We start from the raw sequence: 27,006 nt of genomic DNA, 5'->3' as shown, positions 1-27,006 counted from the left end.
GTTTGTTTGGGTTTTTGGGGGGAGGGGGGGGAAGACGCAGAAGTGGAGAAACGAGAAGCGGAGGCAGGAGGGATGAACGCCGAAAGCAAGCAACCCCCAAAAGCAGAAGAGGGGGTTCTCCAGCCAAGGAGGGCACAACGGCCACCAAGACCCCAGCTCTACCCTCTGCTACTACCTAAATAAGAAGCAAAGGGGAGTTTTCCTCACACCGTCTAATCCGACAAACCACGGCCGGCCGCCGGCGCCGTCAATCCGGGGAATTAGAACGTCCCCGGGAGGAGGCGGCCCGGCCCCCGCGGCCGCGCACGCGCAGTCCGGGCGCGGCGTCCTCCCCGCCCCGCCCCGCCCCGCCCCGCCGCAGAGGACGTGACGCAAGGCTGAGGGGCGGGGCGGGGCGGCGCTGCGCCGGAAGTGGCCCCTGGATCGTAAATAAGCCTGAAAGGGCTGGCGAGGCGCTGTCTCCATTTTGTTGGCATTTGCGGCGTCTGCGACGTTGTGGAGATGGGGAGCGTTTTGGGGCTGTGCTCCATGGCGAGCTGGGTAAGGGGGTTTGGGGCAGCCTTCGGGGCGCTAGCGTGGGAGGCGGAAGAGAAAGGGATTCGGGTGGGCTTGGGGAGACCGGCGAGAACGCCACACCCCGCCCAACAGGGAGTGCCTGCCGTCCCCATTTTCCTTTCTGTCTCCTGGTCACTCCGACTCAGCTTCGGGGCTGTGATTCTTGCTGAGAGCTGACCGCGTCGGGTGGGGAACGGTGGCGATGGGAAGGGGACTCCTGTGGGAGAAACGAGGAAGGGAGCTGCGAGCCTCCCGCCCCACCCGTCTTTCTCGAAGGCTTCTCCCGCTCGCCCAGGCCCCCTTTGTTGTTTTCTCCCTGTCGGCCTAGGCCAGCCCTGCGAAGCCCGTGGCCCTTTCCCCCTGCGGTGCTCCGTCTCCTCCTCCGCAGCCGCCGCAGGCTGCGGCGCTGCCATCCCTCGGGCACGCCGGCCTCTTTGTTCTGCCGCGCAGACCGCGCTCAGTGCCCGTTACTTGGGACAGCCTGGCAGTAATACTGATGCAATGATGTCGATTTGAAATAAATAGTCCTATCCTGCGACTGGGCGCTCGACCTTAATGCTATGAAGACATTGCTATACAGTACTTCTCCAGTAATTTGGGTGTCTGGAAAAGCTGGTCAGTTCCGCAGTATTAAACATCCTGTGTCTTTTGACATAAAGCGTGATTGCGTAATCTGGAATTTCATGTTTAATTACGCGTACTTTTCATCTGGATTAGACAGCGTTTTTAGAGTGAAACCATTTTTCATTTTAGTGGCAAGATTTCTTGATTTAGGTGGTACAAGTCAATTTTAGTTCAAAATAACCACACTCTTCCAAGTAAAAGTAGACAAAACATTGACGTTACAGTTAATAGCGGTATTTGTAATTTTGGGCGAGATATTTGGATTCAAATCATCTTTCTTTAATCTATGAGTTCTAATTTCCACTTCTAACAGTTGCTTGTCTGACTTCCCAAAATACTGTATTATATACTTTAGCCAGCGTTTTGATTATTTTACATACTTTTTTTCTCTCAAAAAGTTCTTGATATGGCTTGAATTATAAATGTTAAATTTTAATAAAATAGTAAGTGGAGGTTGTTACTCCAACCAGGCCATTCTCATAGTCGGACAGGAAAACTTGGAATATTTTTATCCAAATAAATTAGAGAACCTACTTGTCTATTAACTTTTATACAAAAGAGGCATAATTTAGTATAATAAATAAAATGCATTACAAAATAATAAATGATTATTATAAGATAGCTTTCATTGTTTCTTTTTGTAGTGGAAGATACCATGTAATTTTATTCATAAAGCTAGATTTTGTCCAGCTATCAAGTGGACATTTCTTTGTATATAGGGAAGATTTAATTAGGAGGGGTACATGTTTTCCATTTCTCTTCTCCAGATCAGTGATGATCAGTCTTTCTAGTTCTCCACCTTTATTGACTACAAAACTGCAATAGAATTGACACTCCCTTTCCAAGTACATTGGAAAGATAGTAACAAAGAGGTAGTTTTCTTATCTTCTGGTAATTACATCTCTGGCAGATAGAGAGGCTAGGTGGCCAAGGTTATTCATGGTTCTAGATTATTGTGGCCAGTGTGGGAATTTACCCTGTAGTATGCAATTCAGGTCATCTTTTCCTTCCTGGTGCCTTTGTCTCTTTATTCCTGAAGTGTTCAGTTGTAGTGCAGTTCCACAGCAATTAAAGGGGAATTTGCCCTTTAATATACATATCCATTTTCTTCCACAGTCTTAACAGTCAGTATGCTCATTTACGTAGAGGTTTTGACAAAAAGTATTCACGTCATTAAATTAGATCAGTTAAGTCATAGTTAAGCAAACCTCATTCTTCCTTTGCTCAAATTTCTTTAGGTTAATTTTTGTAAAAGTTTTTCTGATTAATAAAGCAACTAAAAAATTTCCGAACTATGGAAAAGGAGTGTAATACTGTGTAGAGATTGGAGTGTTAAATTTTTTATTTCATTGATTTTTTTTTTTTTTTTTTTTGCTGTTAAGGGGCCTGGAATTAGATGACTCATACCGTTTGGTGATGACTTTAAACACCATAAAACATCTTTGGACCTCCCGCCTAATCCTATAACTACAACATTACCAGCAATTTAAACTTGCTTAAGTGTTTTTACCCACCCCAATCTCAACAACAGTGTTAGTGACTAGAATTGATTTTTTTGGATGACTGCACCTTGTATATAATAACTGTCATTTTTTGCCAAAGATATTTACAGTAATGTAGTTAAGTAGTTAATAAGAAAGAGCTAGTGATTACTGACTGCCTATTTTGCACCACCCTTTGCTAGATTTTTATTTTGTTGATAGAATGGCTTGTTTTGTGGAAATGATTCATAGCTGCTACAGATAGTCAAGCAATGCAGAGTGTACAGTTAAAATGTCACACAACAAAACAATCCCACGGCCCATAATATTTCTTCTGTCTCAGTGCATATATACAAATGGACGAATAAATAGACAAAAATACTTTTTTGGGAATAGTGGCATGCTAAACATGTATTTTTAAAGCAATAAATCTAACTTTTTCTGAATTTAACAAAAGAAAAAGTAAAGGAATTTCTGAATGGTAAATAAACATTTCTTCATTAGGAGAGTTTAAAAGATTTTTTTAAGGCAATGTTTTTATAGCAATGGTTCTCATCTGGGCACAGTTTTGCCTCCTTCAGGAAATGTCTCATACCGAGGCAAAACTGTGCCCAGATGAGAAAAATGCAGACATTTTTCATTGTCACAACTTGAGGTAAGCAGTGTTAACATCATCCTGGTGGGCAGTAGAGGCCAGTGACACTGCTAAACTTTCTGCGATGTACTTTCTAGGACAGCCCCCAACAACAATTATTTGGCCCAAAATATCAATATTGCCATTTCTGCCTTATCGTCTTCATTTGGCCAGAGCAAAAAATGGAATGAAATCTGGGGTCTTAAATTGCTCTTTAAAAACTCTTTCAAGTCTGGCCAGCGTGGCTCAGCAGCTGAGCATCAATTCATGATCCAGGTGATTCCCGGTCAGGGCACATGTCCAGGTTGCAGGCTCGATCCTCAGTTGGAGGCGTGCAGGAGGGAGCCAATTAATGACTCTGTCATTGATGTTTCTATCTTTCTCTCTCCCTCTCCCTCCTTCTCTCTGAAATCAATAAAGACATTTAAAAAAATAAAATGTCCTCTACCTAGTAAGGATCTCCCTCCCTCCCTCCCTCCCTCCCTCCCTCCCTCCCTCTCTCTCTCTCTCTCTCTCTCTCTCTCTCTCTCTCTCTCTCTCTCTCTCTCTCTGTGTGTGTGTGTGTGTGTGTGTGTATAACGGCATTCAACCAATCCTATTTTCAGTCTCACTTGTGGAGGTATGTGTTGCCACCAATTCTTGATCTATTTGGAGATTCTGCTATAAATTTTATTGCTTTTTAATTTTTCCTTTGATGGCTTATAATTTCAACTTTCTTACTCTGTTAAGTCAGTTATTATTACTCTGTCTTCCAGATTTAATTTGTTGTTTTGGCCTTTTAAGTTTATTTCTCCTTTAAAAAATCCCTTTTTCATTTTACTGGTGTTTCTAAAGGGAACATGAGTAAATTCATATATTCAGCATGCCATCTTTAACCAGAATCCCTCTGTATTATTTTTTTATATGTAGCCGTTATTTTTTATAACCATAATTGCCACAGTTGCTTAGTCTTTGAACTAAACTAGTCATTGTTAAAGTGTGTTCCTAGACCCAGTAGCATTAGCATACTAGGAAACTTGCTGGAAACACTGACAAGGGCTCAGCTTTCTGTTTTAATAACCCCTCCACTTAAGTAGATTCAAAGCTAAAAGCATTACCTTTTTACCGTGTTTTCTCCCAATTTTTGGTATGTAATAGATTTTTTAAAAAGGATTCATGAATGCTGAAATCCCTGAATTCTTCGATATTTAAAAATGTCTGTTGGCCCGGCCAGGCGTGGCTCAGCGGTTGAGCGTCGACCTGGGATCCAGGCGATCGGGGCTCCATTCCCGGTTGGGGCACATGCCTGGGTTTCGGGCTTGATCAATGACTCTCTCATCATTGGTGTTTCTACCTCTCTCTCTCCCCCGCCTTTCCTCTCTCTGAAATCAATAAAGATATATTTTTAAAATAAAAAATAAATAAAAATAAAAAAATAAAAATGTCTGTTAAATTCTTGAGAGAGATTGTGGACTGGTATAATGGTATAGTTGACCCTTGAACAAGGGGAGGTGGTTAGGGGCACTGACCCCCCCCCCCATGCAGTCAAAAATCCAAGTATGACTTTTGACTCCCCCCAAAACTTAACTACCCTTGGTATCCAAAGGGGTTTGGTTCCAGGACCCCCTGCAGATACCAAAATTCATGGATGCTCAAGTCACCTATGTAATATGGTATAAATTGGTGCATACAGTTAGCCTTTGCCCTCCTTGATTACCAGCTGCAGACTAAAAACAATATAAGGTATTAAAAAAAAATCCACGTATAAGTGGACCCACACAGATCAAACCCTGTTGTTCAAGGGTCAACTGTATACCCATTTCCTTCAACTTTGTAGTTATTTCTATGGATTGTGTTCTGTCTTAATACCACCCTCTATCCCACGCCTGCCAACACATGTCACATGTGCAGTTGACTTGCTTCTTCTACCTGGGTAACTGAAGAGTTTTTACTTATTTTTGAAATTAATTAATGAAATATGTCAGACTTTAAATCATTTCTCACTTTTTTTTTGCTTCTGGAAAATAGTGTTCTTTTGAAAATACAGGTTAAATTTCTTCATCTAAGGAAGTTTTTTTTGTATTAAATCTTTGTTCCTTTTCCTTTGTTTTATTTAGAGGATTCTCTTTATTTTTTAATTTTTTTTTTAAACATATATCTTTATTGATTTCAGAGAGAGGAAGGGAGAGGGACAGAGAGATAGAAACATCAATGATGAGTCATTGATTGGCTGCCTCCTGCACTCCCCCCACTGGGGATCGAGCCCCCAACCTGGGTATGTGCCCTGACCGGGAATCAATCCTGGATCTCCTGGGTCATAGGTCGATGCTCAACTGCTGAGCCACGCCAGGCAGGCAGGCGAGGGTTCTCTATTTTAAGGATACCAGTTACCTTTATGTTACACTGTCTTTGTTTTCCTTCCACGTTATTATTTTTATATTTATTTTTGTCATTTCTTAGTTGATACAGTGTACATAAAATTCATGCTTTGTAGTGTATACAGTTCTGTTTTGATAAGTCATGTACTTGTGTAACCACAACAGAACAATTATCTCCTTAAAATACTCTTCTTTCCCCATCTTTGACAACCCCTGTTTTTTCTGTCTTCAGAGTTCTGCCTTTCCAGAATGTCGTATAAATAAAAATCATACAGTATATAGCCTTTTGAGTCTGACTTCTTTTACATAGTGTAATTCATTTGAGATTCATTCATATTATTATACTTTATTTTTTTTTATTGTATGGTATTCCATTGCTTAGATGTACCATAGTTTATCCACTCGCCAGTTAAAGGGCATTTCCTGATTTTGGTAATAAAGTAGCTATAAGAATTCCCATAAAAGTTTTTAGTGTGACTTTAAGTTATTTTGTTAGGTAAATATCTAGCAGTGGAATTGCTGAGTCATATAGTAAGTGTATGTTTGGCTTATAAGAAACTGCCAAACTGGTTTCCAGTATGTCCACACTATTTTTTATTCCCATGAGCAAAGCATTCTAGTTGCCCTGAATTCTTGTCAGTACTTAATATTATCAGTTTATTTGATTTTAGCCATTCTAATATGTGTGTAGTGATATTTTCCTAATAACTAATGATATTGGGTACTTTTTCATGTGCTTATTTGCTGTCCATATTTTTTACTTTGCTCCATCTTTACCTAGAAGTTACTAAGTTTTATAATTTACAGATATGTATGTGAGCCATGTACCTTTTATCCCTTGGTAATTACTTCAGTTTTTTCTTTTTTGAATGGGTAGAATGTACATTTTCACAGTATCATTTTAAATATACTTATTTTTAATATTCTTTTCTCAGATACCATGTTTGTGTGGCAGTGCTCCTTGTTTGCTGTGCCGATGCTGTCCTAGTGGAAACAACTCCACTGTAACTAGGCTGATCTATGCATTTTTCTTGTTTGTTGGAGTGTGTGTAGCTTGTGTAATGCTAATACCGGGAATGGAAGAGCAACTGAATAAGGTTAGTCTTTTTTTTTTAAATTGATTAACTGAACCTATAGTGTATGTATGCATGAAACTGATTTTTGTGTATTGGAAGCAGAATAATGTACAAAGTAAGATAATACATAGTCCCAATTTTAGTAGCTCATAATCTTTTAGGAAAGACAGACCATATAAGGCAGCTTGTTAAATTCTGTGATGGTGGTGCAGAAAATGTGCTTTGATAATAAGAGAAAATAAGTAATTCTAATCAAGTAAATGTCAGTGGGTCTCATGGGAAAAGGGACATTCTAAGAATGAGTACAACTTTTGTATTCAGAGATTAAAAAATAGGAATCCTGATGAAGATAAAGAACTTTTTTGAGCCTGATTATGTATGCTCTAGGAAGATTGATCTGATAATTAGGATAGAAGACAAGCAATTAAGCATGGAGGCTGTTGCAATGATGTAATAAGTGTGTAGAGGTCCTGAAATAGACTTTGTAGAAATGACTGAATCTGGATTTAAATATTGGCAGTGATAGGATTATAAATAATAACAAGGTTCTGGTCTTAGACAATTGGGAGGAACCTGTTGCTGTTAACCCAGAAAAAAAATGGGTGGGTGTTTTATTTTTAAGATTTTTTTTTTCATGGAGTCAGGTTGTAAAAAGATGAGGAAAATACAATTTATTATAGTTTGTAACATGTTGACTTGGGAGTACTGAACTATGTATGTGAGAGGGAGAGAGAGAGAATCCAGCAGGAAGTAGAAAACATGAGTGTGTAGCTTAAAAAAGAAAGGGGTTTAATAGAGGAAAAGGGAACCTCTGAAGGACCAGTGAAAAAAGGGAAAACCAGGAGAATGTACTGTTGTGTAGACATTAGGAAAAGAGTCTTGGACAATCGGTTCATGACCTGAAAAAGTAGTTTCTTTATAGATGATGGGGCTAGAGGGGAATGGGAGGAGAACCGTCAGGCAATAAGGAAATGTATCCAGTGGGTATAAACTCTGATTGGAAGTTTTATAATGAAGATGGTGGTCTTGGCAGGAAACTAAGTCAAGGAAAGGATTTTTTAGAATGGGGAGATTTAATTGTTTGTATTTGAGCAGAGTCAAAGATAAGAGATCTCATTTGTGTGTGTAGGAGAGTGATACAAGAAGAGGGAGAGGAGGAAGAAGGTGATTGAGGGAGGGGATATGCAGTAGAAGTTAGCTGTCCTCTAAGGCAAGATGAATGATGACAGGAAATTTGAGGTTGAGAGAGAATATTTAATGTCAGAACCTCCATTTTAAAGCACATAGTTGTCTGCTTGGGGTTAGCTTTGGGGTGAGGAAAAATGGTGAAAGTTTGGGAAACTAGATTATTATGATTTTGAAAGTAGCTAGCATTGTATATGACACATCTGGATACTCAGTTAATGTTATTCCAAGTCCTGGGTATAAGCAAAAAACATGCCAGGAGATGTTCATATGGTTTTGTCATGGATCTAGTTGACCATGGTTATAAAAGTTTAGTTGGTGAATGTTAGCTCATATCACCAAATATTTCTGCTTCTCTGCTTTCTGAAGGTCATCAAAGATTTGTATTTCCTAGAGTACTGTGATATGTAGGGTCATGTCCCCAGTACTGATCAGTGAGCTGTGCGTGGGTATGATACACTTCAGCTACTTCATGATGGAAGAGCTCCTTTCTTTTCTACTACAACCTGCACATCATTTGAGATGGTGGCTTCTCCAGCAGCCTGGATTCCTGAGTTGACTACCAATTATGTACATGTACATGATGCAAGAAATATACCTTTGCTGTCTTAAGCTGATATATTGGGGTGGTTACTGTGCCAGCGCTACTTAATATAGGTGGCTGAATTAACTTAATAATGGAAATTGGCCAGATGGTGTGCTACTCTAAGGGAGTGGGATAATTAAGGGTGCTAGTGAGTACATATTACAAGTGATTATGTGTAAATACATACTGCCATAAGGTTTAAACTGCGTTGGAAAGGTAGGATTTAAGTCAGACCAAAAAAGGGCTGTTGACTGTAGAAAGTAGCAAAAGGAAGTAGCACCTTCTTAGTTTAAATGTTATTTTAAGTTCTCATACATACAAATAGTGTATATAGCTCTGAGGACTACTATTTATTTCACTTAAAAATATTTTTTTGTATTCTGATTCCAATATGACTTTCTGAAACGATCAGTCTTTTTCAAGATTCTAAGTTAAAAAAGAAAATTATTGCCAGTGATTATGTTAACCCAAATTTATTCATTATCAGAAATAACACTTGTAGAATAAGGGACCAGAACTCAAAATGAATTTAAGTAGCATTGGTTTTGAAAAGCCATCATTGTTCTCTTACGGGTTTAAAAGGTGACTTAGTTGCTCTATAATTCTTTAAACTTTTATTGATTGTATTTTTTTCTTATATAGGTACTTCAGTATATCACAGTAGAATGCAAGTTTTAAAAAAATTCAGAATAAGTCTGCAAGTCAAAATAAACATTCTCTTTAGGAATTGCATTTGTAGTTTATCATGTACTCACGTAAAGTGAAAAAGAATTAAACTTTTATCTATAAAAATGTTCCAGACTTATACTTTGATTACATATTCAACATAAACTGAAAAGCAAACTTTAATTTTCTAAATCTTTACTTAAACTACTTGATTATATAGAATTTTTATTTTTACTTGAAAAAATTCTAGATCACAGACTCTTGTTTTGTTATATTAGATTCCTGGATTTTGTGAGAATGAAAAAGGTGTCGTCCCTTGTAATATTCTGGTTGGCTACAAAGCTGTATACCGTTTGTGCTTTGGCTTGGCTATGTTCTATCTTCTCCTCTCTCTGTTAATGATCAAAGTGAAGAGCAGCAGCGATCCTAGAGCTGCAGTGCACAATGGGTAAGTTTTTGAATATAGTCATACGCTGCTTCTTGATGGGGGTACATTCTGAGAAATGTGTTGTTAGGTGATTTCGTCATTGTGTGAACATCATAGAGTGAACTTACACAAACCCAGATGGGATAGCCTGCTACACAACTAGGCTATATGATGTAGCCTATGACCCTTAGGCTACAAACCTGAATAGCATGTTACTGTACTTAATACTGTAGGCAACTGTAACACATTGTTAAGTATCTGTGTATCTATCTAAACATAGAAACAGTACAATAGAAACATGGTATAAAAGATAAAAATGGTACACCTGTATAGAGCACTTAACCATGAATGGAGCTTGCAGGACTGGGAGTTGCTCTGGGTGAGTCAGGGAATGAGTAAGTGAATGTGAGGGCCTAGGGCAGTACTGTAGATAGACATTTTGAACACTGTACACGTAGGCTACACTGAATATATGAAACAACACAAGATTAAATCAAACACGAGAAACTGATCAGTCGAGACATGGTAAACATGAGATACATGAGGCTGCTGCTGGCATAACACTGCATACTGTTTTACAGGAAACCTTTTTTAATAAGTAGAAAACAGTACATGCTAAAGTAATAATGAAAAGTATAGTATACCCTGAAACTTATATAATATTGTATGTGACCTGAATTGAAAAATGTATTTTAAAAAGTATAGTATAGTAAATATATAAACCAGTAACAATTCTTTATTAGCATTATCTAGTTTACATACTGTACATAATTGTATGTGCTATACTTTTATAGGATGACACACAGTAGGTTTGTTTATACCAGCATCACCACAAACACATGAGTAATGTGTTGCTCTGTGATACTATGTAAGCTACATTGTTACTAGGTGATAAGAATTTTTCCGGCTTCATTATGATCTTACGGGACCACTGTCCTATAGGTGGCCTGTCTGTGGTTGAGCAAAATGTTGCTATGTGGTGCATGACTGTAAACTTCAGTATAAAAGTATGGGTAGTCTCTTCTCAGTAATTTTGAATCTGTCTAAATGTTGAAATAAAATAAACGTAAACAATTTGCAGAATTATTTTGTGATTCATGAACGATAAGGTAAGAAAATCCTCTTGTGTCTATTTGAGAATGGCAGGATTTCCTTCTTTCTTATGGCTGTATAATATTCTATTATGTATGTATCTTACGGTATATTTATTCATTCATCCATTGACAGGACACTTAGGTCGTTTTCATATCTTGCCTATTGTGAATAATGCTGCAGTAAACATGGGAGTGCAGATATCTTTCTGGCATCCTGTTATTTCCTTTGGATATACACCTAGAAGTAGAATTGTTGGATCATATGTTAGTTCTATTTTTAATTTCTTGAGAAACCTTCATACTGTTTTTTTGTAGTGGCTGAACTAGTTTACATTCTCACCAACAGTGCATAGGGGTTCCCTTTTTACCATATTCTCACCAGCGCTGGTTATTTCTTGCCTTGATTATGGCCTTTCAAACAGGTGTGAAGTGATGTAATTGTTTTGATTTACATTTCCCCTACAATTAGTGATATTGAGCACCTTGTCATATACCTGCTGGCTATTTGTATTGTTTCTTTTGAAAAAAATTTCTCTGTCCATTTTTAAATCATATTGTTTGTTTATTAAGTTGTATGAGTTATTTGTATATATTGGATAATCACACCTTATCTAGTATATGGTTTGCAGTTATTTTCTTCTATTTTGTAGGTTTCATTTTGTTGATTGTTTCTTTTGCCATGTAGAAGCTTTTTAGTTTTATGTAGTCCCACTTGTTTGATTTTACTTTTGTTAGTGTGCTTTTGGTGTCTCTCGTTGCCAAGACTAATGTCAAGGAGCTTCTTCCCTGTTTTTTTCTTTTTAGTATCGGTATCTTCCTAGTAGTCTTTTATGGTATTTGGTCATATGTTTAAGTCTTTACTCCATTTCTAGTTAATTTTTGTGGGTAGTGTAAGATAGGAGTCCAGTTTCATTTTTCTGCATGTGACTATTCAGTTTTCCCAAGATTGTCTCTTAAAGAGCATATATCTAAGGGTTTAGTACTAGGCTCTCTGTTCTCTTCTATTGTTCTATGTGCCTATTTTTATGCCAGGACCGTACTGTTTTAATTGCTATAGCTTTGTAGTATAGTTTGTAGTATAGTGTGATACCTCCAGTTTTGTTCTTCCGTCTCATGGATGCTTTTGCTATTTGGAGTCTTTCGTGGTTTTATACAAATTTTAGAATTGTTTTTTCTACTTCTGTGAAAAATGCCACTGGAATTTTTATAGGGATTGCATTAAATCTATAGATGCCATTGTGTAGTATGGACATTTTAACAGTATAAGTCTTCATTCAGATCCATGAACACAGGATATCTTTCCATTTGTTTGTTTCTTCTTCAGTTTCTTTCATCATAGTTTTGTAATTTTCATTGTACAGATCTTTCACTTCCTTGGCTGAATTTATTCCTAACTATTTTATTGGATTTGGAATAGTTTTTAAAATTTCTTTTTCAGATATTTTGTTATTAGTGAATGGAAGCAACTGATTTCCATATGGTGATTTCTATATCCTGTAACTTTACTGAATTTGCTGATTAGTTCTGACAGTTTTTTGGTTGAGTCTTCAGGATTTCCTATATACAAGATCATATCATTTGCAAATAACAATTGTACTTTTTTCCTTTCCAAGTTGGTTACCTTTCATTTCTTTGTTTTACCTAATTGCTATGTCTAGACTTCTGATACAGTGTTGAATAAAAATGGTGAAAGTGGGAGCCCTTCTTCCTGATTGTGGAGGAAAAACTTTTATTGAAAATACTGTGTTCATGGATTGGTAGAATTAACATCACTAAAATGTCCATACTACCCATAGCAATCTATAAATTCAATGCAATCCCTATTAAAATACCAATGACATATTTCACAGATACAGAACAAATAATCCAAAAATTTATATGGAACCAAAAAAGACCCCGAATAGCCGCAGCAATCTTGAGAAAGAAGAACAATGTTGGAGGGATCACAATATTAGATATCAAGTTACACTACAAAGCCACTGTAATCAAAACAGCCTGGTACTTGCGTAAGAACAGACATATACATCAATGGAACAGAACAGAGACCCCAGAAATCGGTCCAAGCCGTTATGCTCAATTAATACTCGACAAAGGAGGCAAGAACATACAGTGGAGTAAAGTTAGTCTCTTCGATAAATGGTGTTGGGAAAATTGGACAGGTATATGTAAATAATGAAACTAGACCACCAGCTTACACTGTACACAAGAATAAACTCAAAATGGATAAAAGACTTAAGTCATGAAACCATAAAAATCCTAGAAGTAAACATAGGCAGCAAAATCTCTGACATCTCATGTAGCAGACTTTTCACTGATACATTGCCTAGAGCAAGAGAAACAAAGGAAAAAAATAAACAGATAGGACTACATCAAACTAAAAAGCTTCTGCACAGCAAAAGAAACCAGCATCAAAATGAAAAGGGAGCCCACTGTATGGGAGAGCATACTTGCCAGTGATACATCTGATAAGGGGTTAATTTCCAAATATATAAAGTATTCATACAACTCAACAAAAGGAAGACAAACAATCCAATTAAAAAATGGGCAGAGGACCTGAATAGACACTTCTCCAAAGAGGACATACAAATGGCAAAGAGACATGAAAAAATGTTCAGTGGCACTAATCAGAGAGATGAAAAATAAAATGACAGTGAGGCCTCCCACCTTCCAGAATGGCTACCATCAGTAAATTAACAAGTGCTGTCAAGGATGTGGAGAAAAGGAACGCTGGAACACTGCTGGTGGCAATGCAGACTGGTGTAGCCTCTATGGAAAACAGTGTGGAGTTCCCTCAAAACATTGAAAATGGAACTGCCATTTGACTCAGTGATCCCACTTCTAGGAATATATTTTAAGAATTCTGAAACACCAATTAGAAAGAATATATGCACCCCTATGTTCATAGCGTTATTTACAATAGGTAAGATCTGGAAACAGCCCAAGTGCCCATCAGTAGATGAGTGGATAAAAAAGCTGTGGGACATTTATACCGTGGAATACTATGCAGCTGTAAAAAAAGTATCTATTACCCTTTGAGATAGTGTGGAAGGACCTGGAGATGATTATGCTAAGTGAAATAAGCCAGTCAGAGAAAGACAAATATCACATGATATCACTAATATCTGGAATCTAATGAACACAATAAACTAATGAATAAAATAGAACCAGAGGCATGGAAACGTGGAACAGACTTGACAAATCTCAGAGGGAAAGGGGGGCGGCGGTAAGAGTGGGAACCCTTGTCTTCTTCCTGATTGTCAAGGAAAAGCTTTTATTCTTTCACTATTGAATATGATATCAGCTGTGGGTTTTGTGTATATGGCCTTTATTATGTTGAGATATGTTCCTTTTATACCCAATTTGTTGATTGTTTTGTCATGAAAGATGTATTTTGTGAAATAGTTTTTCTGCATCTATTGAGATGGTCTTAATGATTTTTATATTTCCTTCAATTATCGCATTTATTGGTTTGCATATATTGAACCATCTTTGTATCTCAAGGATAAATTACACTTGATAATGTTGAATTTGCTTTGCTAATATTTTGTTGAGAATTTTTGCATCTGTATTCATCAGGGAAATTAGTCTATAGTTTTCTTATCTTGAGGGTAGGGTGGCATGCAGATGCTGACCTGGCTAGGGCTTGGGTGAACTGGTCGTGGCCTTGGCGACGAGGCTTCCCCTATGCCAGTTGGGGCTCTGGAGAATGGAGGCTGGGCCCTGACGGTTGGTGGGATAGAAGGCCTGTGGACCCGCTCACCCCATGCAGGGTGGATGCAGCCACAGTGAGGATGGATGTCCTAGAGGAAGAAAGCTTCGTGCTTTCTCTTCTACCTTTGATGCTGTGGTTGGACATTCATGGAGTTCCAGTTACGACAGAAATTTTATGGACAACTAGTACCAGGAGTTTGAAGACACAGAAGAGAATAAACTCACCTACACACCTATATTTAACGAATATATTTCTTTGGTAGAAAAGTGTATTGATGAAGAGCTGCTGGAGCAGATTCCTGGATTTAACATGGCGGCTTTCACAACAACTTTACAGCAGCATAAAGAAGACGTGACTGGGGACATATTTTACATGCTACCGACATTTACCAATTTTCTGGCTTTTAAAGAAATGTTTCTGGACTACAGAGCAGAAGAAGGCTGGGGGACTGGACTTACGCAGTGGTTTAGTGGTAACTTCATTGTGCAAATCATCTTTGCTGGCTTCCCAAAACAATCTGTAGCGCTAGGTCCCACCTCCAGGCAATGAGATTGTTCTGGAGAGCGGCTGCCAAATATACTGGGAGAGGCTTCGGCTAATGATGGAAGAATACATCTTGGAAAGACTGGCTCTGTTTTGCAACTCTTCATTAATGTTAAGTATTGATGGGTCAAAAAAATTACCTGACTTTACTATGACCTAGTTCTCCTGAAAAACCTTGTTTGTTCAGTAACACCAATACTCCTTCCCCAAGTAGACTCCTCTCTCAGGGGCTTTTGAGTCAGGCTTCTCTGGAGCAGGCCCACATTCCACCTGGGGGCCTTTTCCAGCATACATGTTGGTGTGTCAGCAACCACTATCACCAGCCCTCTTTGTTCCAGCAGGCTTTGCATGAGTCTTGGGCAGGCAGAGCTTTTTATATGCATTAACGTTTCAGTCCTCAATGGGGTTTTTTGACTGTTTGGGACTGTGTATGTGGGTGTTACTGAAGCCAGATGCCTTTCTTGAGATTTCCGGAGCTCCTACTATCACAGCTGGTCTTAACTGGAAATCAACTGAGAAGAGATGTTCTTAACCTAAAAGTTACATGTGAAAATCAGTTCCTAGACTTACATTCGCAGTCCTTGTATCACTGTGTCTTCTGCTGGTCCTGATGGAGTCGCACTGTTTCTAGAAATCTCTTTTAAGCATTTTTGAAAAAATATTTTTGTAGTTGAATACTTAGGCTACCCTAGTAGATATAATCTTGGGATTTCCATGGTTACCCCCTTAAAGATCAAGTATTATGTGCTGTGTGCTTTTTAGTTGATAGTGCTATAAAAACAAAAATGCTTTTTTTATTGTAACACTCCTGTTTTACTGGGCACCAGTGAATGTGTGCTTATGCTGGAAGTAGAGTAACAGGTGTCCTTTTCTTATAGCATGTTAAGTATTCGTGCAGGTTTGCTTAAAACCCTTCTGTATAAATCAGTTTGTTAGGTTTTCTGTTGGGATAGGGACTCTGCAATTCTTTCTTCCTGTCAAAACCTTCCTACAAAGACAGTGTTCCACTGGTCTAGCTCAGCATAAGTAGAGATAGCAAACAGTTTTTTGGTCATCTGTCTGCCTTGATTTAGTACATTGGCTTAAGTAAAAACAAGAATCTCTACTGGCTTTTCTCTTGGCTTTTCTGGTTTTAAAGCAGGGGTGGGGAATGTCCAGCCTGCAAAATCGTTTTGCCTGGCCCTGCCAAGGCAACCACAGACGGGACTTGATATTCAGTAAATCTAGGAGCTTTTTTCATAGCTGATTTTTAAGTTGATAATTTTGTATGGCTCACGAATGATGTTATAAATATCCAAATGGCCCTTGGTAGAAAAAAAGGTTCCCCACCCATTTTAAAGGATGAGCTACAGATTAGGTGTTTTTTGTACTGATAATGGTGCTTATCACTTTTGTGCCATGAGTTAAAAACACCACCACCAAAGGCCCTGGCTCGTTGGCTCAGTTGGTTTAGAGCATTGTCCTGATACACCAGGGTTAAGTCAGTGCACGTACAAGAAGCAATAAATGCGTAAGTAAGTGGAAAAACAAATCAATGTTTCTCTCTCTCAAAAATCAATCAGTAAAAGAAATGAAACCTTATTTAGCTGTACAGTGTACCTTACATTTTCACATATTATCTCACTCATTACATAAAATATACCTGTGAAATGGAACTGATTGTCTTATTTTATTATAATGAATTAATGACAAAAATATTTTTCTTAAAATTGTCCTAAAATGGTTTACATAGTAGTCTTCACTTCTCATTCTCAGGATGTCATCAGAAAAAAAAAAGAACAGCCACTTAAAGTGTTGCTATTCTTTAAAATGCTTTTAAAAGATTTTATATATGAAATTATTGTTTATTAATAAAATCATATTTCTTGTTCTTTTAGATTCTGGTTCTTTAAATTTGCTGCAGCAATAGCAATTATTATTGGGGCTTTCTTCATTCCAGAAGGAACTTTTACAACTGGTAAGATAATATATTTCTTTAATTGCGTGATGTTGCTTTTATTAAAGAAACAAATCATTGCTTGGAACTGTAACGCTACTTGTTTTGTTTTGTTTTCTCTTAGTTGGCAGAATCAAAGCATTTATGTAAAATACTATTTTCCCCTTGGAGTATTGTGATTGTGACAATGAAATAATAAAAATTCAATGAGCCACTCATTTGTATGTGTGTTGTTGTTTTTTCTTTCAGTGTGGTTTTATGTAGGCATGGCAGGTGCCTTTTGCTTCATCCTCATACAGCTAGTCTTACTTATTGATTTTGCCCATTCCTGGAATGAATCATGGGTTGAAAAAATGGAAGAAGGAAACTCAAGATGTTGGTATGCAGGTAAGTTTTTATCTTACAGAATATCTTCAAGATAGTTGAATTTTGAAGATGGGAGCAGATATGTAGACTATAGAGAAATCATGATTTTTATGGGTTTAATTTTTTTATGAAGAGGTTTATGTATATGAGTAACACTAAAAGAATTCTTATTGTAATTGTTTATTAATGATAATGAACTTGAGTCCTATGGTTATACTGTAAAATAGATGAAAATTCAAATGCTTACAACACATAATAAAAATGGAGGAAAAGAGCCAGGTTTAAGTTTCTTTTCAGTCCTTGTAAAAATAGTAGAGAATGATGTTTTGGAGACTATGAAGGCCTTGTTTAAAGAGCATAGCTGTTGCTCATTTCCATCCTATAGTTGCCCTGTGGAAATGTGAACCCAGTGTTGCTTAATTTTTCTGATTTTAGTTTTCAAAAAAGCCATAAATCTAGCTTTAATGTTAAATGGTCTGAGTTTCAGCTAAAAAATATTTTAAATCAAAATGAAAGGTAAGTCCAACATACCTGCTAGCCTAATGTTTCTCTCACACAACTAGCTTGTGGTATTTTATCTCAGTAGTTAAAATAGGAGAGTTTGCTATTCAAAGAAATAAGCTTTAGTCATTTGGAAAATTCACTTATATAGAATATGTCAGTCTTTAATGTTAAGTCTAATGTAAGAGTTTTTGTTTTGTCCTCTTGTTGTGTCCCCAGGGCCTAGAATGTTGTAGGCATTTAAATATTTGTTGGATAGATCCCCTGTCCTTGATTTATATATACATAAATGTGTGTATATTAAGCATACATAGCACAAAACTAAAATACATTGTGTATGTTGAAATTTATTTAGAAGAAACTTAGGCTACCTTATTAAATAATAATGACTTACTCTTTCATAACAAAAATTTTCTTAAAGATTTTAGTTGAGGAAAAGCATTGTTTTATGGGCTTATTAGCATTGACAATGAAAATAATTTTGTTTCAAATGCCTTTATTTACAACTAAACAATTATGGTTCTTTAAAAACCTTAAGTAGCCTAGCCACAGCAATCAAACAAGAAGAAATAAAAGACATTCAAATTGAAAAGAAAGCAAGTAAAGCTGTCATTGCAGATGAAATGATACTGTATATAGAGAACCCTAAAGATTTGATCAAAAAAACTACTAGAACTGATAAATGAATTCAGTAATGTAGCAGGATATGAAGTAAATATCCAGAAATCAGTTGCATTTTAATACACCAGTAATGAACTATCAGAAAGGGAAGCTAAAAAGCAATCCCATTCATAATTGCTTCAAGAATAAAATACCTAGAAAAAAATTTAACCAAGGATGTCAAAGACCTGTACTCGGAAAATTATTATAAGACACTGAAGAAAGAAATTGAAGAAGATACAAATGAGTGAAGTGTATACCATGTTCTTGGATAGGAAGAAACATCATTAAAATGTCTATACTACCCAAAGCAATCTATAGATTCAGTGCAGTACCTATGAAGATATCAATGCTATATTTCATAGAACTAGAACAAATATTTCAAAAATTTATATGGAACCACAAAAGACCTCAAATAGCAACAGCAATCCTGAGAGAGAATAACAAAATTGGAAGAATCATGTTACCTGATATGAAACTATATTACAAGGCCATAATAATCAAAACAGCATAGTACTGCCATAAAAACAGACATAGAGATCAATGGAACAGATTAGAAAGCCCAGAAATGAACCCACACCTTTATAGTCAATATTTGACAAAGGAGGCAAAAACAAAATGGGCTAAAAATAGCCTTTTCGATAAATGGTATTGGAAAATTGGACAAATACATGCAAAAAAAAAAGAAACTAGACCCACCCTCTTACACTGCACACAAGCATAAACTCAAAATGGATTAAAGACTTTTAAATGATAGACGTGAAACGTTAAAAATCCTAGATGAAAACTATAGGCAGTGAAATCGCAGACATTTCTCGTAGCAATGTTTTTTCTGATATATCTCAGGCAAGTGAAACAAAAGAAATAACAAATGGAATTACATCAAACTAAAAAGTTTTTGTACAGCAAAGGATAGTAGCAAAATGAAAAGAACCCACTGAATGGGAGAACATATTTGCCAGTACATCTGATTAATATCCAAAATTTATAAAGAACTTTTAAAACTCAACACCAAAAGAACAAACAATCCAATTAAAAAATGGGCCAAGGACCTGAATAGACACTTCTCCAAAAAGGACATACAGATGGCCAATAGACATATGAAAAGATGCTCAACATCTCTATCAGAGAAATGCAAATTAAAACCATAATGAAATATCACCTCACACCTGTCAGAATGGCTATTACCAATAAGTCAACAAGAAGAAGAGTTGGTGAGGATGTGGAGAAAAGGGAACCTTGTACACTGTTGGTGGAATGCAGATTGGTACAGCCACTGTGGGGGGCACTATGGAGATGCCTCAAAAAATTAAAAACAGAACTGCCTTATGACCCAGCAATTCCACTTCTGGAAATATATCTGAAGATACCCAAAACACTAATTCAAAAGTATATATACACTCCTATGTTCATTGCAGAGTTATTTACAATAACCAAGATTTGGAAGCAGCTCAAGTGTCCATCAGTAGATCAGTGGATAAAAAAGCTGTGGGACATTTACACCATGGAATACTATGCAGCTGTAAAAAAAAAAGATCTCGTACCCTTTGGGACAGCATGGATAGACCTGGAGAGTATTATGCTAAGTGAAATAAGCCAATCAGAGAAAGACAAATACCGTATTTCTTTCATTCATATGAGGAATTTAATGAACAAACTAAACTACTCAGCAAAACAGACTCAAGATAGCAGGCAGACAGCTTTGATGGGGGCAAGGGGTTGGGGGAAGGAGGAAGTGAGCAAAAAAGAGAAAACTCATGGACACAGCCAACAGTGGTGATTGTGGGTTGGGGAGAGGGTGGGTGGAGATGTAAGCAGCTAAAGGGATAAATGGTGATGGGGAAAAAATAGATTAAAAAAACCTTAAGTAATACTCCCCTTCTAGATATTTTTCTGTATTTTGAAAATAATGTTTAGTGTATGAGAATGTGTTTTATAAGCTCTGTGATTACTATTAATAACAACCACATTAGTATGTTACTAGAAAACATCTAATTGTGAGCTGTGTGTAAACACTATAAAACTATTCTGTTATAAAGTTCAGAATTAATATTTTTCCCTCCTTTTATAGCCTGCATAATGCTGACAGTGTTAGTTGCTTAAGTATATTTTGAGTAAAACAACATTATTTTAAATAAAGCCTATGCCTAATTTCTAATATTTGTGATAAAATCTAATTGTCCAATTATATTTCTTTCACAGCTTTGTTATCAGCTACAGCTCTGAATTATCTGCTGTCTTTAGTTGCTATCGTCTTGTTCTTTGTTTACTATACTCATCCAGCCAGTTGTTCAGAAAATAAGGCCTTCATCAGTGTCAACATGCTCCTCTGCCTTGGTGCTTCTGTAATGTCTATACTGCCAAAAATCCAAGTATGCTCTTTATATCATTAGTTTGTATGAAGCTTCTATTTTTCTGAGTTTTCCTAAGTCTTGAATATTTATCTCCATTGCTTATTTTTTGTAGGAATCACAACCAAGATCTGGTTTGTTACAGTCTTCAGTAATTACAGTCTACACAATGTACTTGACATGGTCTGCTATGACCAATGAACCAGGTACGTTTTTTTGCTTGGCTTTATTTATTTTTAATCAATCCTGCAACTTTTTTTTCCCCCCAAAGATGGTCACTTTGTGAAATTAAGCTATTTAAAATTTAAGAAAGACAAATGTATGATTTCACTCATATGTGGTATATAAAGACAAACAAAAGAACAAACTAACGGAGACAGACAACAGATGGTTACCAGAGGGTAAGGGGTGCTAGAGGGAGGGCATATTGGATAAAGGGAATCAACTGTATTGTAGGTGAGAGAAGATGGTTATATTTCTAGAGCAATAAAGAGTATGGAAATAATACCCATGTTTGATGCATTGCTATATATTTTTTAATTTCTTTCACTAACAAAATTATAAGAAGTTATATGAAAATTATAAGAAATGTAACTAATTTTCCCAGTGCATATGATATGAATAAGAAGAAATAAAAGTGGTTCAAATGCTTCTTAATTCAGTTGTAGACACTAACAGTTTTTTTCACTGAAGTTATTCTTTTTGTCTTTTATTACCTAGCAAGTGAATAGAATTGGGCTTTGTAATGAATCTGTAGATCAGTTACATTGCATTTCATGGGAATACAAGCCAATATATGTCACTTGAGTTGAAACAAATTGGTGAGAAATTATTTTTTTAAAAGGAAGAAAATAGTCTCTTTTCCTTTAAAATAATTATAAAATGTTATCTGAATCACATTTCATTGAATTTACAAACTCTAGGTGCTTTATCACTAGTTGGAGAAAGGGTTTTTGGTTTTTTTAGTATATTAGAGAAAGAGCCATTATTAATTTTGTCTAGGTAAGTGGTTAGAAAAACAATATTGATTTTGAAATTATCCTTATCTGAATGGCTTTAAGATAAGAATAATCTTCATTAATAAGATGGTGATTGACATACCCTGCTTGGTGAGAAAAAAAACAACATATTTTGGAAATTTCACTGAATACTTTACCAACCCTACTTTAATTCTTTCTTAGAAGAGTTAAGAAACTGAGTAACCCTCAGGTCATTAGAGCATATAATGGTCATTTCCACAAAGCATTTCCTAGAATTTAATAACTGGTATTATGTGTAAGCTATCTTGCTTTTATAACAATGTACTTTGACAAGTTGATAGAGTTCTTAAAGTCAGTAGAAACTGCTGGTATATGACAGCATATATTAAAAGCCAATGCATTTTGGTTTAGAATACTTGAATTCTATTCCTGAGTCATCTAGAGATTTATCCTTAGAGAGCTTAATGTTTCTCAGCTCTGCATGAGGTTGAAAATGAAATTATTTAACTTTTCAAGCACTTCTATAAAATTAGCAATATAAAACTTGAAAGGTTTCATTATTAATACAAATACTAGTTGTTTTAAAATATTTTTTTGTTACACTTGTTCTCTTTTCCAGAAAGCCTTTTGAATTTGTAAGGGTATAAAAAGTTAAAAGGAACTACAATTATACCTTGAAAAATACATTTTTCATACTATTCTAACATTTTAATTTGACCTTAATTTACATTGCAGAAACAAATTGCAACCCAAGTCTACTGAGCATAATTGGATACAACACAACAAGAACTGTCCCAAAGGAGGGACAATCCGTCCAGTGGTGGCATGCTCAAGGAATTATAGGACTAATCCTCTTTTTATTGTGTGTGTTTTATTCAAGGTAAGAAAAATTACGGAATTTTTTTTAACAAGAAGTCTAGATATTCATTTATACATAATTTTTTAATGCCCCTTTTCTCTCTTTTTAAACTGTCATTTAGCATCCGTACTTCAAACAATAGTCAGGTTAATAAACTGACTCTAACAAGTGATGAATCAACATTAATAGATGATGGTGGAGCCAGAACTGATGGATCACTTGAGGATGGAGATGATGTTCACCGAGCTGTAGATAATGAAAGGGATGGTGTCACTTACAGTTACTCCTTCTTCCACTTCATGCTTTTCCTGGCTTCCCTTTATATCATGATGACCCTTACCAACTGGTACAGGTACTTATATTTTGTGAAAACTTTGCATTTAGAAATTCTGATAGCTTTTTCTTTTTTTCCCCCCAAATATGTTTTTATTGATTCCAGAGAGAGGGAGGAAGAGGGAGAGACAGAAACAAACATCAGTGATGAGTGTCATTGATTGGCTGCCTCCTGCACACCCCCCATTGGGGATCAAGCCTGAAATCTGCGCATGTACCCTGACCGGGAATCGAACTGTGACCTGGTTCATAGATCAGTGCTCAAACATTGAGCCATACAGGCTTGGCATGATAGCTTTTTCTTAATTCCATTGCAAAGTATGGTGTGAAGTACTTTTTAACCTTCAGTGTATTTCAAAATTTATAGCGAAATGAATATTGAGATCAGTGTGCAAAATGCAGACTTCTGTGCTTTTGTGATAACATTAAAATATTTCCAAATTCAGTAGAGATTAAAATAGATATTTTCATGAAACTGACATTTCTTACAGAAATACTTGGTAGTTGATCCAATAGTTTATTTTTTCTTATTTTTTAAATACTGTAACCACTTCTCGACAACATACAGTAAAAGATATGTCTTCTGTTTTGTTCAAACCTTGTCATTAAGGCTTTAAAATTGAAGTGTGAATACATTAGTGTAGATAGATCCATAGAACCTCTTTAAAGCTAATCTGTTTTTTTTATCACTTTAAAACTAATCCGTAAATCTGTTTCTGGTAAGAGGAATGTAGCAATTTATATTGTTTTTGAAAATTCAAATTTTGTCCAAATGATTAGTGGAAGATTTGATCTGAGATTCAAGGTGAAATAGATGTTTTGGGCAGTTCTGTTTTTAATAATTTTTAATGCATAATACCTTTAACTTGTAATAAGACTAATTACCAGCAAAAGATTTAGAAAAAAGTCACTCTGCTTCATTTCTTTGAGAGCAGCCTTTACTGGCATTTACTATTGAAAAATAAACATTTTTTAAAATTCCTACAATGCAACATATTAAGCTGTAAGAATCCACATAGTTCTCAATAATTCAGTTTTGGGTCTCAGGTAATAAGAGTAAATGTTAAGACTTTAGATCAAAAATATATTTGGTATGTTTCATTAACACAAAAATCAGCTAAGTTTGGGATGTATTTCCTTCCCAGTCTTAAATCTGAGAGGGAGATGGGAGGAAGGGGGGAGTTTCCAATGTATGCTTTGAACAGATTATACGCGTTATACAGGATAAGACTGGTAAGTCTTTTGTGTTATAACAACATCTAGGGGTCACTCTCCGTTTCTCTGCTATCTCAGAACCACTGAGCTAGAAATACACAAAAAGCCTCTGAGTATTATATAAAAAAACTACTTTAGATGCCTGTGTCTTTTACTCCTTTAAAGAAAATTACTGATTTTTACCTTCACATTGTTAAAGTTAGTGAGGAAAGCAAGGCAGCAGATTAGTCAGCAACTATATTATTGTTATCTACAAACTGTATACAAAGAAAACTTCTGAAGTAATGAAGTAGCTTGATGGCTGGTAATTCAACACTTCCCCTTTCTGTTTTCTTTAAACTTCAGGTATGAGCCTTCTCGTGAGATGAAAAGTCAGTGGACAGCTGTCTGGGTGAAAATCTCTTCTAGTTGGATCGGCCTTGTACTGTATGTCTGGACACTGGTGGCACCACTTGTTCTTACAAATCGTGATTTTGACTGAATGTCTGGCATGAGAGTCCCAGTTTGATCACTGCTTATTTGAGGTTAACAGTATTTCCAGTTTTTGTAAAGTTGTGTATGTGTGCGCTTCCCATGAAACTTCTCCAGTGTTTTGGCATGAATTAGATTTTACTGCTTGCCATTTTATTCATTGTATTCTTGCCAAGCGCATTGATAGGTGTGTTAGAATGAATCACAGAGGTTTTATGAGTATGGTGGTAAGATAGGAAAAGTGGACATTGTTAGGTTTAACCTGTTCCATACATGTGAAAATAATAGATAAAAGACCTACTTGACAATTTTTTAAATTGTGTTAGAACTTAAGCTGTCTTAGAAAGAATAAAAGGAAGTGTATGGCTGCCTTTCGAAATACTTGATGCCTTGCCCTATGGGAGATTGCAAAGAACCATTTAAAAATTATATAAAGTCACTTAAACAACAGTTGTCTGGAAGATCTTTTCAGGTTTTTCCCTTGATATAAAGATAGGAAACTTAAACAAGTAGGGAGTGTTTGATAGACAACAAGATAGGTTATGATGGAGACTGAGACAGAGACTTCAAAGAGACTCAGATTGGTGGTAGGTACTAAATAGAATACTCAATTAGGTTAAATCTTCCTTGAGGAGGGATCGCTCTTCCATACCAACACAGTGAACTTTGTTTTGGTCATTATAAACATGCAAAAGTATGGGCTTAATGGAGATCTTAGGAACTATGAAGGATTTAGACAAAGGTTTTGAAAAGGATAATCATGAATTAGAAGGAAGTTGTTGAAAATCACTTTCAAAGTTTGTTTTGAAAATCAAAGGTGGTAAACTTTTGACAGGACAGCAAGAAACTGCAAAATACTAGGCTTCAGTACTTAGACAAAATCCAGTCCAGTCCTCCCGTTTTAAAAATGAAGCAACTGAAGCGGACTTAAAACACCTCAGGTAGCTAATTAGTGGCAAAGCTGGCAGTACGAAGTCTGACATTCTTTCTGGCATTCAAAACTGATTTCTTCAGAGTACGTGCAAAGTGGACTTTACACCTGAGCAGTGGTGGGCAGTTTATGTGATGTGGATGGCCGGTACCCAGCTTGCCTTCTGCCTGTAAACCGAGATCATGAGAATGATGGAATGCTGTAGAATGAACTCCTGCTTATAATATACTATACAGTTCAAAAGATGTTTAAAATGCTCTTGTATATGCTGCCATCTAATTAATATATATAGGTTATAATCTTAAAAATAAAACAGTATAACAGCTAATTAGAAACTCTTAGTTACTTGTGTCATTTAGTGGTGTCTTAGTCTTAAAAGTCTACCTTTGCTTTTAATGTATTTATTAATTTAAATGAAATGTAACAACTTAATTCCCCCACTTTTTTCTGTGTTGATATTGTGTTCCATGATTTGAATGACTGTATTCTCTCTAAATAAATGAATTCAGAGGAAGTGTGCAGGGTGTTTTTTATCAAATTGAGGTGGCTGTAAATACTCAGACCTTTATTCCTACTGTGTATAAAATAACCTGACACTAGAGGCTTAATTGACCATTTTCTGTCCTGAAAAATTGAATTGTTTTAAAGGTGATATTTACCCTTTTTTTCCTCTGAAAGTAACCCCTGAAATTGGATCTCAAAGGTAATTAAAGTGGTGTTCTCACCCTAAAGAACCTGTAGGTGGACCAGTTTAGTTTGGAGAATATTTTTAATTCACTTGACAGACAATTCTATTCTATACTTGCTGTGTCCTCCAGTCATTTTTTCCCTAAGTTGCCATTTGATGCTGCTGCTCTTATTCTTAGGGTAGTATTTCAACAACCCAATCAGAAAGTGGGCAGAGGGCCTGGACACCTCTCCCAAGAAGACATACGAACAGCCAGTAGACATATGAAAAGGTGTTCACCCTCACTAGCAGTTAGGGAAATGCAAATCAAAACTCCAGGGAGCTACCACCTCACACCTGTGATCAGCAAGATAAGCAATAAGGTGTTGGGGAGGTTGTGCAGAAAAGGGGACCCTCCTTCACTGCTGGTGGGAATGTAGACAGGTAAAACCACTATGGAAAGCAGTTTGGCGGTGCCTCAAAAAGTAGTAAAGCTACCATACAACCCAGGAATCCCTCTCCTGGGTATGTACCCAAAAACTCGAAAACGTATTAAAAAAGATATATGCGCCCCCCCCAAAATATATATGCTCATTGCAGCATTATTCATGGTGGCCGAGACATGGAAACAACCAGTGTCCTGCAGAGAGGGCTGGATGAAGGAGATGGCCGTTATACTACTCAGCCGTAAGGAAGGAAGTACTGCCATTTGCAACACAAGCATCTTGAGAATATTACGCTAAGTGAAACGTCAGAAAAAGCTGAGAACCATATGATTTCACTCATGTGGGATAAC

At 36.5% G+C, this 27,006-nt stretch overlaps 1 protein-coding gene across 1 annotated transcript; it reads left to right on the top strand.

Moving 5' to 3' along the window:
* The first annotated feature begins 359 nt into the window (after positions 1-359).
* Positions 360-26,057, top strand: SERINC1 (serine incorporator 1). The gene is made up of 10 exons (XM_081140017.1): positions 360-540; positions 6,587-6,748; positions 9,443-9,612; positions 16,818-16,897; positions 17,126-17,263; positions 20,606-20,775; positions 20,870-20,960; positions 22,470-22,614; positions 22,715-22,945; positions 24,487-26,057. The coding sequence occupies exons 1-10, from the start codon at positions 502-504 to the stop codon at positions 24,620-24,622; spliced, it is 1,362 nt and encodes a 453-aa protein (XP_080996143.1). The 5' UTR covers positions 360-501; the 3' UTR covers positions 24,623-26,057.
* The last annotated feature ends 949 nt before the right edge of the window (positions 26,058-27,006 follow it).

The sequence above is a fragment of the Miniopterus schreibersii genome (assembly GCF_964146895.1).
Source record: "Miniopterus schreibersii genome assembly, chromosome: 6".
NCBI classification, from domain to species: domain Eukaryota; kingdom Metazoa; phylum Chordata; class Mammalia; order Chiroptera; family Miniopteridae; genus Miniopterus; species Miniopterus schreibersii.
The sequence above is the reverse complement of the archived record's forward strand: the minus strand, read 5'-3'. Positions and strand labels throughout refer to the sequence as shown.